Here is a 15,147-nt window from a genome sequence, read left to right on the forward strand (position 1 = left end):
CTGAGATCCCTTCCGGTCCCTCCAAAGCCCGCTCTGTTCAGCTAGAGGACACAGAAAGGGAGCTCAATGCAGCTACAACTTTGCCCGGGTCAGAAAACCCCTGTACCTGCCTTATCTATTAGTCTGTGGTGGGACAGTTGGGTAAGAGCACTCTTACCTTCGGCACGAGCCACGCCCATCCATCAGATAAACACACCGATCAGATGATCAGATAAACAGCACCAAGTTATCACAATAGCTCATTGTTCAGAAGCAATGCAACTGCGTTAATAAATCACCTCGAAATATTTCAAAATACTACCTTATATGTGCAAATATATTAGCTTTACATGAAAGGAAAACATTAAGCCATCCATGAAACATACAAATCCTGACTTTTGAATGGATTTAAAACACAGTGATTGCCTCTAGTGGTACAAGGTACTAAGTTCAGTCCCCATCATTGGGAAAAAATAAAGAAAAAAGAAAAATTGCCTTATTCTCACACATCACTAATTATAAACTATATTTAGCCATTTTTTTCTCATCTGAACCTATTTGTTAGCGAATGCATATATTTGCAAGGTGGCAATGAGGGGGGCGGAGGGGGTGAACCCCCAACACTACAGACTGTGTTCTTCTTGCTTATACAGCTTGATTTTCTACACTGAGTGACTGCAAGCAAACATGACGTACATCTCAGTTGGAAGCTACATTTCTCTCCAAGCAGACTGTGGTTCACACTCAGATGTGGCTATTCCAAGACAGATACTGACTTGTTAGGGCTAATGCCCCTGTTGTGCAGTATGGAAAAATTACTCAACAGAATGACATCACTCACCGCATTTCTGTTTTCTGTTAGGGACTTAACAAATGCCACAGGGTGCTGTCCTAAGCACACTGCAAAGCAGACCATAGGAACTCCTCACACACACAAGGAACTGGACTAGGAACATGCAAAGGCCAGGGGGCCAATCTGCTCCTCCACAATGCTCTGTCTAGGTGGCCTCGCCCTGAAGCTGTGTTGTCTTTGACACTTTTCAATTTCCACACTCAGTAAGGCCCTGGGAAAGGTCCTCAACTTAAGCTTCAATTCCCTTATCTGAAGAAACTTTTTAAAAGTCAGCCTTTTCAGTTCACACCCTAAAATCTCCCAAACAATTTCTCTTTCCTGGCTACTTCAGTCTCTCAACTTACTCACTTAGCCCAGGTTTTTCATGAATGGAATTTTTCTGAGAAAGAGAGAACCCGGGGGCACATTTTTCCTGTTGTATGGTGGCAAGAGCTAATGCAAATCCCCCAGCCACCATGATGGAGGCCTCACTTGGTCTCTCTGCTATCACCTTGGGGAGAGAGCTGGAACCCACTTCACTCATTCCCTTTACTCAGGGAGATGTATCAGTTAAGAGCATATGATACATGCAGAAGAAGGGAACGGGTAAATGGAGAATCATCTTGTAAAGTGACACACAACATTATTTCAAATAAGCATTTCATGAGCCAGGTGGTGGCGGCGGCGAGCGCATGCCTTTAATCCCAGCACTTGGGAGGCAGAGGTAGGTGGCTCTGTGCTTTGAGGCTAGCCTGGTCTACAGAGTACATTCGGGGACAGCTAGGGCTGCACAGAGAAGCTGGGCCTTAAACAATGACAACACCACAACCCAAAACAAAAAACACCCCAAAAACCAAAACGAACAGAAAGAACTACTTCACCTCACAATCTGAATTCTGCAAAGGACTAAGCAGCATCTGTAAAACCCTCGCTCAGCTGGAGAAAGGGACCCACGAGGGGCTACACACTCCCTCTTTCTCCTGACTGCCTTTGCTTTCCAATTTAACTGCCATAGTAACAGTTCTCAGCCTTTTCTTCCAAATGTTTATTTTTGTCTTATGTGTGTAAGGATTTTGCTTGCATCTATCTATGATATGTGCACTAGTTCAGTTCCTGGTGTCTGGGGAGGCCAGAAAAGAGCACCGGATGCCAGGATCTGCAGTTACAGATGGTTGTAGCTGCCATGTAGGTGCTGGGAACCAAAGCCAGGTCCCCTGCCTGAGCAGGAAGTCTCTAGCAGCTGAGCCATCTCTCCAGGCCTTGCTTGCCTTCCATTCAAGACGCCTCTTCTAATTTTTGTGTATTATTATGTTAGAGCAAGACGTGGTGGCACATATAATCTCAAGCAGAAAGACCAAAATTTACATAGCGAATGAGGTCACCCTGAGTTCCATAGACCTTTTTAAAAAAAGAAAGAAAGGGAAGAGAAAGTATTGTATTACTTTAAAATTCAGATCACAAATATATAACTAAACAGTATATTTAGTTTTGGTTTTGATGAACTTTATAAATAGGGTTTCATATATAGAGAGCTCCCAAACTTTTACTCAATATTGCAGTGTGTGTGTGGTGTGACTCCCTCATGTGAAGTTACAATTAAATATGCTGGCTGGCCAACCGGCCCCAGGAACACTCCTGTCTCAGTCCCGTCATGTCCAGCTGTTTGACAGGCCCTGAGGATTGAATACAGTTCCTTGTATTTGTAAGTCCAGTTCTTTACTGACTCATCTCCACTGACTAACAACATGATGTCTGTACCATGGTCCAAGTTCAACCTCAGGTGTTGTTCCCAAGGTGCCACTCACTTTGTTTGAAACAGGGTCTCTCCTTTGGCCTGAAGCTAAAACAGGCTAGGCTGGCTAGACAGAAGCCCCAGGGATCCGCCCATCTCTCCCTCCAGTGCTTACAGCATGCGGTACAGCACCCTGCTTTTTTACATGGATCCTGAGGATCGACACTGGGTCTTCATGCTTGAGTGGCAAGCACTTCACCATGGGATGAACTACTTCCCAGGCTCCCCCTCTTGCTGTTTGGAGACAGGATTTCCTGTATTTCAAGGTGGCCTTGAACTCAACATGCAACTGAGAATACCCAGAACTTATCCTCTGGTGGCCACCTGACAAGCTCTGAGAGACCAGGTCTGCCACACCATGGCTGGTTTATGTCCCGCTGGGGATGAGCCCAGGGCTTGGTGCCTGTGAGTCGTACTCCCAACTCAGCCCCACCTCTCATTCCTCCTTTACTTAACATAGCTGTCTCCTGCTTTTGTCTTCCTTCCTAATCTGCACATAATGGCGTCTAAAGAATCATCAACTTGTGCAACTAAATCAATTTGCAGATGCTCATAAAATTCTGTTTCTCAGCGCTTCTTTCTGGGCTTACAGTTTCACAACTTAAAGACAAGTATTTTCCTATTTCACTACCTACTGGCTTAAAGGGGCACCTCGAACTCGTTACCGTCATGCCACTGCTGTAGAAGGACCAAAACTACAATTTTTTCATAGTTCCTTACCTCCCAGTATCTTTCTCCCCATGACCAAAATCTACTAGTTTTCTCTGCAGTTGTCAGTTTCTTCAATCTGAGGTTATAATAATACAGTTGGTAGGCTCGTTGTCAGTTTGTAGATATTAGCCAACGATGACAATAAACAGTTATAAAATGATTATGCCCAGAAAGCTGGATTATCATTATTTTGTCAGAAGCAAATACCACCAGTGGACTGCAATGTCTCATCTTTACTTATTAAAATTAACCAGCTTAAGACCGGAAATGACTTCTACTGTGGGATGTAGAACTGATTTCACGGCTCAGTGGCAGCAAGCGAGGGCTTATGGTACAGACCTTCCAGCTCTTTGCTACTAAATGTCTGTGGGAAATGTATCCTCCCTTCACCTCAATCTGCTCAGCTGTAAAATGAAACTAAACTACCAGCTTTGCAGAGAACACAGCCCCATGAGAAGAAATTCACCTGCTTTGCATATTATTTATAGATGTTGCTCAAAACAGTACCTATCAAATACCAGTCTCCATAGATGCTTATTGGTATAGAATGTAATGCTAAGCACTCTCCATACACCAAATGCTACTTCCCACTGTTTTAAAACTCCAACCTTCAAATTCTTTTCAGTTCTACAAAATCAAACTCAATGTATGTCTTAAGAAACAAGATTCTAGCCAGGCAGTGGTAGCACATGCCTTTAATCCCAGCACTCGGGGCAGAGGCAGGAGGGTTCCAGGGCAGCGAAGACACAGAGAGAAAACCTGCCTCGATTCTAGCAGGCTTTTTCCCTCCCAGCCTTCCTTTTTGAAGGGGTCTTGCTATGTGGCCTAAGCTGGCCTCCTCTATGATCCTCCCCATCGCAGCTTCCCAAAGTACCTTTTCCAGGATATATGAGTCCGACATTAACACATCCTGGGTAAGTACAGTGTGTTAACTACTGGAAATGCTTAAGAAATAACAAGAATGAAACAAGAAACAACCACAGGGGGTTGGGGATTTAGCTCAGTGGTAGAGCGCTTGCCTAGCAAGCGCAAGGCCCTGGGTTCGGTCCCCAGCTCCGGAAAAAAAAAAAAAAAAAAAAAGAAAAAAGAAAAGAAACAACCACAGATATTCAAGAAGTTCCAAAGACTGTCACATGTGAGCCAGTTGTGTGTGTGTGTGTGTGTGGTGTGTATGTATATGTATTTGATAGGTTATATATACTACTTTACCAAATTTATGACTTACAGATTTTGCTCATTCATTCATTCACTCATTCATTCATTCTTAGCAGATATGATTTTAATGAGTGAAGAACAAATTCTATAGGGCTGTTGCCTGAAAAGACAAGATTCCAGATGTAGAAGAGAAGGAGAGGTTCTTGATAGAGCATGCCACCTCTGGAAGCATACTGTTCCCAGGGAGTCCTGTGGCTACCACACAGAAACTTAGTAGCCTTGCCCAATTAACTTGTCTGTTGTTCATTTCTCCCCTTCCTGCTCTTTTGAGATAGTCTCACTATTTAGCCTTGGCTGGCTTGGAACCATATAGACCAGGATGGCTTTGAACTCAGAGATCCACCTGCCTCTGTCTTTGTCCATTTCTCCACTAACAAATGGGAAACACGGTTAGCTACTTCAGAGTTAAATAAAGTGTCATAAATAATGTGCTAGCATAGTCCTTGGCACGGAGCAAGCAGAGAGCAGCATCAGCCATCACTGTTACAGAAAGTGGTTCTGATTCTGAGAATGCTCAGAACACAAACACGACTCTTCTCATGATGTTAGATTTGTGAGGACAGGTTTACAAGAGTGACTCGGGAAGAAAGCTAAAAGGAGATGCGTAGAGGAAAGGGTGTGCGTGATGCTTTCAGCTGTGAGGAAGGAAGAGTGACACCACATAGTACACTGTAAATGGCAGCAGAAGCAGAGGTGTCCTGTGGAGAGTCCCTAAACGGATTCTACAGTTACAAGAATCACATTCTAAACGACTTCTGCTTTCCTGCGCCTCTGGTCCCATCAGTCTCTTTTCTTGTGCATGTGAAAGGATCCCACACTTTTCCTTCAAACCATCCCACCTCTGCCCCATCCCCAATCCTTCCAACACACGCTGAGTGTCCAGTCCACTTGGTACCAAACAAGATTGGAGGCAGGGGGTTGCTAACTAGGCTTTCCCGAGAGAAATCCACCCTGGGAAGCAGCCCTGGGAAGTTTAGAAAGACATGGATGGACCTTTTCACAAGTATTCATCGCAGTGACGCACACCTGTATCCCGGCTGAGGACGAGGCAAGCGAGCTGTGAAGCACAACGAGCTTCTGCCTACAGACATGCGCCATATTGATACCCTCTGGACCACTGCTGTGTAATTCTGAAAGCACTTCCTCTCCTACAGGTGCTTTTGCTTCTTTCTGTGCAGTGATTGAATCCAGGGCCTGGGCGCTCGCTCAGTATGACCTCTGCCCCTGAGCTCTGCCCTGAGCTCTAACCCAAGCCCATTACAACTCAAACCAACTCTTGAATGCTTACAGTTCGTGTACTGACTTCCCAGAACAAATGTGAAGGCCTGTATATTATTGGGAGAAGTTCTAATACTAATAATGTTTGGGTAGCAGTATAGTGGCTGTAACATTGTATTGTTAACAATGAATGTAACATTGATTAAAATGAGATTTTTAAACCTGGATGTGGTGGCTTATGCCTTTAATCCCAACAGAGACAAGGGGATCTCTGTGAGTTCCAGAGCACAGAGCTACATTGTGAGACACGCTCACCTACACACACACACACACACACACACACACACACACACACACACACACCACACAAACAAACATATGCAATGAATAAAAAATGCACCTGACTACTCCTGTCTTGTAATCTCTCCTACTCTTGGGAGTTTTTTTTTTTTTTCTTACTTTTCCTTATGTTTAGCTGGGTTGTAGATGTACACACTTTTAATCCCAGCATCTGGGAGGCAGAGGCAGTCAGATTTCTGAGTTCCAGACCAATCTGGTCTAGAGAGAGAGAGAGAGAGAGAGAGAGAGAGAGAGAGAGAGAGAGAGAGAGAGAGAGACAGAGACAGAGACAGAGAGACAGGACAGCCAGGACCACAGAGAAACCCTGTCTTGAAAAAAACAAACAAAACATAACAACCACCAACAAAACCCTGAAACTGTTGTTGTCAATCACAAGTCTGATTTAACTGCCCCATACTGGTAGTTGCTAAGGAAAGAGTAGGAGAAGGGGGAGTGGGGAGGAGAAGAGAGGGGAAGGACTGTCTGGGAGGATAGCTTGCTACATCTTAGACAACTGTGGAGACTTGCAGTATCCAGAGGGCAAGCAGGAAGTGGGAAGTGAAATACAGGAAATAGTGGAAAGGAAGAGACTGATGTAGCTGCCCACACCTCCAAAGCTCAGGATCTGCTGGGTCACTTCAGCTGTGGGTGGAAAGGGGCTACCTGCATGCTCACTCTCCTCGGGTAGACCCCAGGTCTCTGGTGGACACATTTCCTTCTTAGGTATGGGTGCATTTATACATCATACATCATGTGAAAAGGTGGCATTTAACAGACCAGAAAATGGTTTTGATTTGTTAAAACAGTTCAAAACAAATGAATCCCAGTACTGCTACATTAGTCCACAATGGACTATGAAGAAGCCATTCTTTAAGAAGTCTCAGCCAGGTATCATAGCACATGCCTGTAGCCAACCTCAGTGTTCAAGTGAACAGACAGGAACGGGCCAAATTCAAGCCAGCCTGGGCTACAGGAGACCCTTAGTAAAATCAAAACAAGTCACATATCAACCTGTTTCCAAAACATGAGCCTGAAGGCGCCCACACATTCTGATGATCTGACTGGTCCTCTAAAACCCCTAGTTTAGGCAGACAGTTCTGTATCTACAAAACAAAGTACTTTTACCTTTTCAGGATGTAGAAAAGCAGATAGCAGATTTGAATTATAGACAATTACTATATACTCAACTCCTAATTAGGTATATTTTCAACGACTATGAGCAATTAAAAAACAAGGAATGGAGCTAGAGAGATGGCACTGGTTGCTCCTGCAGAGGACCCAGGCTTGATTCTCAGCACCCACACGGCAGATCACCACTGTCTGTAACTCCAGGTGCAGAGGACCCGATGTCCTTTTCTGGACTCTTCAGGCACCATGCATGCACATGGTTTAGACATACATGTAGGATACTCATACATATAATAGAAAAATGTAAATCTTTGTTTAAAGAGAGGGACAGATAATAACATATATTCATGGAAGACATATATATATATATATATATATATATATATATATATATATATATATATATATATATATATAATCTGTATACACACATGAAACCGTAAACATAAATTGGTTTGCTGTGCTCACACGCCCATTCTGGGATATATTTATAAATCTAAATGTTCCTTGCACACACTCTGGATTTGCAGAATCAAGTTCATCTCCAGTTCGTCTCTGATCAGCACCACCCAGGGATCCAAGAGCCAATCATGGTTCTCGCTGTTGGATACTCTTTGAAAAGGGTACTCATGGTGTCTCTTTTGAGGCTTGTCCCCCCACCCTTTTTATCCCTCCTCTGGCTCCTTTTCAGTCTCAAACAGGCCCTCACAATCACAGGATGAAAGTGCATTCTCTGTGAGAGACACACATTTTGTATACTGCTGCAATTGGAAGAAAAATGTCAAAAGAGATATGGGTTCTTCATTTGACATCACCTTAAACATAACTTTGGTTGTTGCTATTGTTTCTTTTTTGAGACAGAGTTTTTCTGTGTAGCACTGGCTGTCCTGGTATTCACTAATTAAAATAGGTTGGCCTCAAATTAGAGATCCCCCTGCCTCTGCCACCCTAGTGCTGCTGGGAGTGCAACTAAACATAAATATTTGCTGTGCTTTGGGGAGCTGGATAAAGAATTACTGGCCAGGTGGTGTGGTACTCACCTTTAGTCCCAGCATTCTGGAGGCAAAGGAAGGCAGAACCCGGAGTTCAAGGCCAGCCTGGCCTACAGAAAAGGGAATTATTACAAATACAGGCTGTGGGAACAATGTTCAGCCTTCTGACTTTGCTACACAGCCCTGTCATTTATAAAGGTCTTGCTGAAGAACTGTGTAATCAGGTTTATAGAACAACAATCAACCAACTAACAAACAACAAAACAACTAGTAAGGCATTAACAGTCAACTGCAAAACTGCTGATCAGAAATCACAGATGCTCATCTACCTAAGAGAGAAAAGATACCATGAAATATGAACATAGATGCATATGACTGTATGAAAAAGTCCTGAAAGTTCACCCAATTCCAAAGTGTGGTATCATGTGACATTGAATATAGTGGGGTGTCGGTAGTGGGGCCCACAGAACAGAAAGGTGCTTTGCATTTTGAATGCTTGCATCATAAAACATGTGAGCGAGGGCAGCAGATCTATGTGCTATTTGCAATTTTTATACAATCAATTTGCAGAAGTACAGTAGAGAAAATAAAATTTAAGAGCAAGGTACAAGCAGGCATGGTGGGGTGGCACATTCCTTCAATCCCAACTTTCAGGAGGCAGAGGCAGGCAGATCTCTGTGAGTTCTAGGCCCACCAGAGCTGCATGGTGAGATACTATCTTAAGGGGAAACAAAGAATTAGGGCACAAAAACCAATCAGACCAGCAGGAAATATTCGGAAAAGAAGGAGAATCCATCCTGGCCTATCAGAAGCCTTCCTTCAACTCTTTATAGGCATGTAGCCTATGCTACTTTATGCCACATGTCACTCAAACCCTCAAACCTTTAGGCTAGGTTACCTTTTCTGTTTGGATTTTTATTTTTATTTTTATTTGTTTTTTTTTTTTTGTACTTACACCACTGTCATTTGACAGCAAAGCTTCTCAATTCACGTTATGTTAAAAAAAAATCAGCACAAGACAAAAAGGTAGTGGGACAATGCCTGTGATCCCACTGAGGACGGAGAAACAAGAGGGTCAGAATCACATCATTCTTGGTCATAGGCAAAGCTGAGACCATCCCTAGCTAATGAGAGCCTGCCTCTAGAAAACAGGCATGGAAGAATGGTCCCAATTGTAAAAACAAAGTGATACTCTCCCAGCAGTGCTAAGGTTAGTACACATTACACATGCTATCCCAGCAGTGTTAAGGTTAGTACAAGTTACACACACTATCCCAGCAGTGCTAAGGTTAGTACACATTACATATACTATCCCAGCAGTGTTAAGGTTAGTACACGTTACACACACTATCCCAGCACAGTGTTAAGGTTAGTACACATTACACATGCTATCCCAGCACAGTGTTAAGGTTAGTACACATTACACATGCTATCCCAGCAGTGTTAAGGTTAGTACACATTACATACACTATCCCAGCAGTGTTAAGGTTAGTACATGTTACACACGCTATCCCAGCACAGTGTTAAGGTTAGAACATGTTACATACACTGTCCCAGCAGTGTTAAGGTTAGTACACGTTACACACGCTATCCCAGCACAGTGTTAAGGTTAGAACATGTTACATACACTGTCCCAGCAGTGTTAAGGTTAGTACATGTTACACTATCCCAGCAGTGTTAAGGTTAGAACACGTTACACATGCTTTGGCACATGCATCAGGAAGGTAAAATTGGGTTCTGAGGGTGCACACACTTATAAATCCCAGCATCCTAGAGGCTAAGGCCAGAAGACAACTTCAAGTTGTCTTAATCTGGACTGACTGGCAAAACTGTGTCTAAAATAAAGAAAGGCTTCTAAGCTGAGCTTAGCTACTACACAGTCACTCAAGAGTTGAGTCTTACTCCATGTTCTATCCTGGTAATAGAAATGAAAAGTCAGGGCTGGAGAGATAGCCCAGCAGTTAAGAATAATGGTTGTTCTTCCAAAGGACCTGGGTTCAATTCCCGGCACCAACATGGCAGCTCACACTGTCTGTGATCGGAGTTTCAGAGGATTTGACACCCTCACACAGATATAGATGTAGACAGAACACCAATGCACACAAAACAGAAATAAATAAATAAACTATTTATTTAAAAGAAGATCAAGAAGCCTTTTAAAACCTAGCAGTCAGGGCTGGAGAGATGGCTCAGTGGTTAAGAGCACCCGACTGTTCTTCCAGAGGTTATGAGTTCAATTCCCAGCAACCACATGGTGGCTTACAACCATCTGTAAAGAGATCCGATGCCTTCTTCTGGTATATCTGAAGACAGATACAGTGTACTTATATATAATAAATAAATAAATCTTTAAAAAAAAAAAGAGTTCTAAAAAAAAACAAAAAAAAACCTAGCAGTCAGGAGTGTTCCAGAACATTACAGACCAGAGTTAATACTGACTCTTCAGGGCAACAAGGAAGTACTTTTATTCATTTTTTTTTTAATTTGCATGGATTCTAAAGTAACAGTAAAATAATGGAAAAATAAAACTCAAAAGAAATACTTTAACTTAATTTGAGGTTTGAATAATGTATTCAGCAATGGGCTGGAGAGGTGGCTAGTGGCTAAGAGTGTACTGATGTTCCAGAAGACCCAAGTTTGGTTCCCAGCACCCACATCAGATAGCTCGAAGCTGTTTTTAACTCCAGAGGGACCTGATGCCTCTGGCTTCCAAAGGTGCTGGCTTTCACCTACACACACAATTAAAAATACATGCAATTAAAAATAAAATAAAAATAAATCTTTTTAAAAGTATGGGGCACACCTTTAATCTCAGCACATGGGAGGCAGAGGCAGGTGGACCTCTGTGAGCTCCAGGTTAGAGAGTTCCAGGACAGCTACAGATCTACATAGTGAGACACTGTCTCCTGCCCCTTTTATCCTCCAAAGGATGTCACCAGTATGTTTTTGCTAGAACGCATTGTCAATAACTAGTCTGTAAAAACACAATTGGAAGAAGTTATAAGTTTTATATCTTGAACTACTATAAAATAAGTTAATTCTAAGATGGTTATGTGTTAACAACTCATTCAAAGGATATGTTAGTACCGTATGGCCACAGTATAACAGCACGCTCATGATCGTGGTGACTGCCTGACATGTGTAAGGTTCAACCCCAGGGACTTAAATCTTCCCTTCCTTCCGTGATCATGCTTAGCTCCAAATTTCTAATAATACCTAAAAATAAATAAAGCTAACCTTTACTGAGCAGGGAAAAAAACCCAAGAACAAATTAACTGGGATTCAAATAGTCCCTACAATTGATACTAGCCAACAGATTAAAAAAAAATCTATGTCAAATCATGTACAGTTGTATGGAGAACTATCGTTAAAAGAGTACCTCCTTCATTCTGTAGTGATATGGTTATAACAAGAATAATACATAGAAATAGAAAAGGAACAAAAAAAGAGACCGGACAAAGAAAGCTTTGAAATGAAAAGTATTCCGCATGGAGAATCTGCTCCTCTGCTGCACAAAAGAACTCCTATCAGAACTCTCCTATCTGGAGATTCTTGAGCGCACAACTCAAAGAAAATGTTATTTTTGTAAGACTCAATCAGGTCAATCTAGGACCACTTTTTAAGGTAAGAAGAGAAATAACACTGGGCTTTGCAAAGCTGAATCCAGTAGTTCCTTCCTGCTCACCCTACACACACTATCTCAGTTTTGGACCTCTGATGTTTGATTAAAGCGCTCAGTCATGGAAGACAAGGAATCTGGGTCACACGCACTTCATAAAACTGTTACTGAAAACAAACAGTGTAATTAGTCTAATCTTCAGCTTCCTTGGCTCAAAAGGGGAGAGTCTATTACCCATAGCGAGACTTGATAGCCCAGATAATCTTGGTGCGTGTACACAGGAGACATTCAACAAATGATTATCTTTTCCACAGGGTTGGATGGGAAGGCAAAAAAAGCCAAGTCAGTTTCTTGGCAGCAGAGAGCTGTCAAATCAAGATCCGCATCAGGCGAGCTTTAAAAATGAGGGAGGGGGACCTCACTTACCCCCGGGCAACTTTCCCTCCCTTTTCAGAATTCTTACCTATAGCAAAGGCGTTTGGCATTTACAGCATCCTTTGAGTTGTCAGAGGTATTTTCCTACCTTAAGGTCTTGTCTTTTTAAACCATTCCTGATACTTCAGCCTTCTCATTACATACACTCATAGACCTGCTCAAGGCCAAAAGCAATAAACATTTGTTGCCTAAAACAGCACCAATGGGGGTTTGCTGCTTTTGGGGGGCTAAAGTGTGGCCATGGCTTTAAGGCATGGAAGTGTCTTTTTGACAAAAGACACAACACTGGGAGGTGCCCTTCCCAAGTCACACTTTCCCTTCCCTTTTTCTCCGGTACCTCGGGACCCTTTCTTTTCTCACTTGGGTCGGGTGGGGGTGGGAGTCACCACTTTCACCCATGGTTTTGGGGTTACGCTCTTAGAAATCTCCTTCGCCCGGCCGAGGCCGCAGGGCGGCGGCGCGGCAGCCACACCTACTTGGCCACCGCGGCTGGGAACCGGTGGGGGCGCGTCAGCCGGTCCCGGACGCCAGCTCCGCGGTTCCTCCGGGAAGGGCGCCAGTGCGCAGCGCCGCCGGCCGGCGCCAGGGGACGCCGCGGCCCCAGCACGTGGAGGCCGAGGGGGAGAGAGCTGGCGGGGCCGCGGCCTGGGGCGACCTAGGAGTGGACGCCGCCAAGGGGCTCGCCCCCGCCCCCGCGCGCGGTTCCCACCCCCAGCCCGTGCGGCTCGGAAACCCAGCGAGAGGCGGAGCTCGCCAGCCACCGTGTCCCCGTCCCTGTGCCCAACACTCACGGTGCTTGCCTCCGCCACCGCTGCCGCCGCTCGGGTAGCTCAGTAGCAGGAAGGGCAACGGGGAGCCGGGCGACGGCGGGGTCCTCCAGGAGCGCTGCGGTGGCGGGCGCGCAGCGAAGCCGGCTCCTCCATCTCCCGGGTACAGCAGGAAGAAGGGGGCGGCCACCGGCGAGTCCGGCTCCGAGGGCCCCGCCTCGTCCTCCGGGTCCGCGCCGCGAGCGGCCGCACCGCGCGGTTCCAGCGGCTCCTCGGGGCGCCGCTCCCCGCCCCTCTCCGTGTCCTGGCCGCAACTTTCAGCAGCCGCGCCGGGCGGCGGGGACTCTGCCATCTCGCTGGTGGCTTCGCGGTGCAGCCGCCTCTCCAGGCCCGAGCCCGAGGCTCACGGCGAGGATCGGATGCCCCGCCGTGCCCGCGCAGCCGCCGCCGCCGTCCGCCGTTCGCTGCCGCCTGGGCTCCGCGTTCCGCCCGCCCCGCCGGGGCCCGGCCAGCTGAGGACCGCCCCGCCCCGACGGCGCGGCCTGCCCAGCACCGCCTCCGGCCCCCGCCCCGCCCCGCTCGCCGCCCCCAGCCGCGGGTCGGCACCCCTAGGGGGCAGCGTCGTCCTAGTCCGCCCCGCACCTTCCGCTGGCCTCTGGCGCGCAGATTCCTCTCGATCCCGGGGCCCACAGTGAGCCGGGCCTGGTCCTCCGCCGCCCGGCTGGACCCTGCCGGTCAGGTGCTTGAACCGAGCGGCGTTGTTTGTATGTAACCGCCAACTTCGCGGGTCACAGGAGAGAGAGGCGCAAAGATCTGGGCTGAAAAGGCCAATGCTCGTGTTTTTTTAAAAGGACGACCCCCCCCCGCCCTCTTAAGAATTAAACTAGGGTTTGCTGTTCCTACACTAGACCTTCAACGGGTGGGCTCACGGTCTTGATTCAGGAACTTTATATAGGATAAAGTAGAGGAGACAATAGTCTTCCCACTGGTTTTTGTTCCATGCTCATGAAGGCGATGTAGAAACTGTGTTTGCTCTTACTTTCTTTCCCGGTTTTCCAGAACTGCAGGTGCGTGTGGGTGGGTTAAACCAGCTAATTCCAACTTTATAAGACACTTGACTGTTAACAGGTTTATACTTTTCCCTTTCCTAGTGTTTGTCTTTTGTTAGTAAATTAGCTACCGTTATTTTATTTCAATGTTCGAATTGGTATGTACCCAAAGTAAACATCCCGCCCCCCAAAGAAAATTCCCAGTGTTTTGTTTTAATCGAGGGGTGGATGGACTCCCTTGAAGCCAGGGTAAGCTGGCTTTGAAATTCCTGCCTCGGCTTCCAGAGGGTGGGATTTACAGGCTAGACACACTGCAATTCCTCTTTCAGGTGATTGCTCACTGATTAGCTTTAAGTTGCAGACTCATATGGGCAACTGTCTCGACGTTTTGGACACTTGCTTCCATCTCCTAAAAGTCTTTCCTCCGGTAGAGAAAGTGAAACTTTTCAGAGAGAGAAAATCTTTTTCTTTTTCTCTGTAAACCGCTGAATTGCTACTAGAAATTATCACGGGACCTCTTTAATGCCAGTCTTCAAGTTTTTTTTTTTTTAAAACAAGGACTATTGAAGAGAAAGTGTTTATGAGAAGCTAATTCTAATCACCCTTAGAAAATTAACAGCTTTCAGTTTCTGGTATTTTCTTGACCAGTTGATCTTAGTCCTCCTGCCAAAGTTATTTGTTCTCTTGTGTAAAATTATTCATAGAGATTTTGTAAAGTTTAAATAAGAAACCTAAGTAAATCCTTTACAGCATGCTCTAACAAGATTGACTAGTTACTACCTGAGTGTCATCGGTTTGACAAAGCGATGCTGTTTGTTTTGAGACGGGTCTCACTCACCATGTAGGCCAGGCTACTGACCTGGCATTCCATTGCTGAGACCAGGCTGTACTTAAACTCAGAAATCTGCCTACCTCCGGACTGCTGCGAGCACAGAGGTGGGTCAAGCCTTTCCAATAACATGTAACTTCAACAACAACAACAACAACAACAACAACGAAAAAACAGACAAACAAAATCAAATAAAAGCAAATTGATTTGGAATGAGAGTTTCCATCCTATCTTTGGTCACC

The 15,147-nt window shown here is 45.2% G+C and overlaps 1 protein-coding gene across 2 annotated transcripts in view; it reads right to left on the minus strand.

Moving 5' to 3' along the window:
• Positions 1–13,500, minus strand: part of Rufy3 (RUN and FYVE domain containing 3) — a 74,938-nt gene extending 61,438 nt beyond the window's left edge. For both annotated transcript variants that reach the window (NM_001401613.1, NM_001401614.1), the window contains exon 1: positions 13,052–13,500. In NM_001401613.1, coding sequence (NP_001388542.1) covers positions 13,052–13,379 — 328 coding nt within the window. In that variant the 5' untranslated portion in view covers positions 13,380–13,500. The remainder of the gene's footprint in view (positions 1–13,051) is intronic.
• Positions 13,501–15,147: the final 1,647 nt, after the last annotated feature.

This window comes from Rattus norvegicus, chromosome 14 (genome assembly GCF_036323735.1).
Source record: "Rattus norvegicus strain BN/NHsdMcwi chromosome 14, GRCr8, whole genome shotgun sequence".
In the NCBI taxonomy this organism is placed as follows: Eukaryota; Metazoa; Chordata; class Mammalia; order Rodentia; family Muridae; genus Rattus; species Rattus norvegicus.